Below are 2500 nucleotides of genomic sequence, written 5' to 3'. Positions count from 1 at the left end.
AGCAGTCTTCAAAGAGAACGTTTAAGCATTCATAAAGTTTAGAAATCTTGTTGAAATATTATCACATTTTCTTTTATTGTTCGTTCCTTTTCAGAAGGTAGGAAGCATGATGCTAGCATGTTGGCAGAATCCAGATTGCTAGACAACCTACAGCGATATGCAGTTTCACCCACTGGTCAACCCATGTGTATCTATGGGGACCCTGCGTATCCTGTTAGAGTCCACCTTGAAGCACCTTTCCGAAATATTGCCCTAACACCACAGATGCATGCATTTAACACCTCTATAAGCAGCGTCCGTAGCTGTGTGGAATGGTTATTTAGGGACATTGTCAATTACTTTAAATTCATTGATTTCAAGAAAAATCAAAAGATTGGATTGAGTAGTGTTGGCAAAACCTATATTGTATGTGCACTTCTTAGAAATGCCCTTACATGTTTGTATGGTAATGTCACATCCAAGTATTTTGATCTTAGCCCACCTACTTTGCAGGAATATTTTGCTTGAAAGTACAGGTTTTGTTAGGAACATTAGCTTCCTTTAACCAGTGAATAATAATAAGCTATCCAAATGCTTTTGTTTATTCATAGTCATATAACAATCAATACAAATTAAGACAAATGCCAACAAATATTAAATCAATGATGACTGTTTGAACCACAACATCCATGAAAGTCATCTAACTTGTACCGTTGTATTATTACATTTCTTCAATGATCAAAGAGCTGCAAAATACTTATTCTAGTTGAATAAAAACAAATCTGGTAGTTATGATATACTGTAAAGACTAAAGCAAAATGTAAACAACGACATTATGTTTGTACCAGTTATTTGTCGAAGAGTTTTTTCATAAACCCCAGCATCACCTGGTTCTGCTGCTGCATTACACTTAGGATTTGATTCTGTTGCTCCTGTTGCTGCTGCTGGTTGGTTAGAACATGTTCAAACAACTTCGCCTGCCTCTCTTGCTCTTCTTTCTTGATCTTTTGTTCTTCTTTTTTCAAGAGAAGATCCACATTTGCTTTCTCTCTGAGAAATTCCAGAGTGTCGTTCCCTCCTTTTCTCACCATTTTTGGTTTAGGTGCAACAGATCCTTCAGCGTCTTCTTTTCTCCTTGTTGTTTCACCTAGCTTTTCGCAAGCTTGCATTCGCATTCTTTCTCCTAACTTCTTGTCTTCTTCAGCCTGTTTTTTGTTGTTTACTAAGATGATATCCTCCTGCTCCGATGCCTCCCACTTTTCGTAGATTTCTTTGAGGACCTTGTCAAGCTCAGTATCCTCAACTTCCACTCCACTTGCTTTGTGTTCTGTTTGCGTTTTCGCCCTGTACTTCTCAAGCAAAAGTTTCAGGTGTTCTCTCACAGATTTCTTGGTTACTTGAAACTTGAGGGTCTGATCACAGTTCAGGTTATCAGCAATCTGTTGCCAGACTTTTTCCCTTTCCGTTGTTCTCGCTTTAAAACGATATGGTTCTTTTATAAGGACTTCCCGCACTAAGGCGAGATTATGACCTTCCGACCACTCCATCGCGTATAAAACTGCAGATAAACAAATGAATGAAAATGAATCATGGCATCTTGTTTAAAGATATGCTGAAGTTTATTTCAAGAGTTTTGTTTAAATCATTTTGTATTCTTCTGGACACATAAAATTTTGAAATGTGATCTTAAGTCAAGAAAGTTATTCCCTTCTAAACAAGAAAATCGTAGAGTAGATTGCATTTATTGCTTTGTGTCGAAGACTCTGCACTTTCAGTCTCAGTTGCCGCCACAATAGAAAACCCGGAAAACCCTTGAAAGCATAAGTATAACGGTCAATCTTGACAGAAAAAACACAAAAACACTTAAGTTTGTCTTTTAAAATAAAATGGATCGACAATCCTGACCAAAAAGGGCAATTTCTGCAATAAAGAGAAGGCAATCAACTTACCGTTTCACCATAGGCAGCCCAAGCTCGCGTCACTACAGACAGCTGTTGAGAATTTAAACGCGTTATAAGACTTTGTATGGGAAATAAAATACAGTCGATTGTGAAGCCTAAAAAATGCTCAATTTAACTTTCATTCAATAACATGAATCAAAATGACTCACCTCTGGTATATTCTTGTGCCTTTTGGAGTTTATTTTACAGTTTCGGGCAGTCCATGTTTTCAGTGTTCTAAGACGAAGTCAAGGCTGCACACTAAGATTTTGACCGTTGTCAGCTCCGAGGCAGTTTGCAACTCGAAAATCCATTCCAGCCAAGATTTTTTCACGCAAAGCTAAAGCCACATCATTTGCGAACCTCCGTGAATGTTTCGTCGTCAAAAATCCCCACACACTTGGCTGGAAATGAGCATTTTCTGCTTCAAATTCCACGATAGCTGATGAATTTAACAGCAAGTGATCACCGACGAGGACACGGAGTTTGGGTCCGAGGTAAAGTTAACTCCACCCGACGGAGGTACAGTCATTTCATGTACAATACTTACCCCATCCCCACAGCAGCTTCTCGAACAGCTC

The 2500-nt window shown here is 38.6% G+C and overlaps 1 protein-coding gene and 1 pseudogene across 1 annotated transcript; one reads left to right on the top strand and one right to left on the bottom strand.

Moving 5' to 3' along the window:
* The window catches only part of LOC138036314 (uncharacterized), a 1295-nt pseudogene extending 788 nt beyond the window's left edge, over nucleotides 1-507 (top strand).
* A 320-nt stretch (nucleotides 508-827) lies between these two features.
* Nucleotides 828-1526, bottom strand: LOC138036316 (mRNA export factor GLE1-like). The gene has a single exon (XM_068882641.1). It carries the CDS (start codon nucleotides 1524-1526, stop codon nucleotides 828-830), a length of 699 nt encoding a protein of 232 aa, XP_068738742.1.
* Between the last annotated feature and the right edge of the window lie 974 nt (nucleotides 1527-2500).

This window comes from Montipora capricornis, unplaced genomic scaffold (genome assembly GCF_036669925.1).
Source record: "Montipora capricornis isolate CH-2021 unplaced genomic scaffold, ASM3666992v2 scaffold_476, whole genome shotgun sequence".
In the NCBI taxonomy this organism is placed as follows: domain Eukaryota; kingdom Metazoa; phylum Cnidaria; class Anthozoa; order Scleractinia; family Acroporidae; genus Montipora; species Montipora capricornis.
Note: the sequence above shows the minus strand (reverse complement) of the source record. Positions and strands in the feature narration are given on the sequence as shown.

Bases quoted from the DNA above. Each gene is read 5' to 3' on its own strand.
- LOC138036316 (XM_068882641.1), bottom strand. From the start codon at position 1,526: ATGGAGTGGTCGGAAGGTCATAATCTCGCCTTAGTGCGGGAAGTCCTT.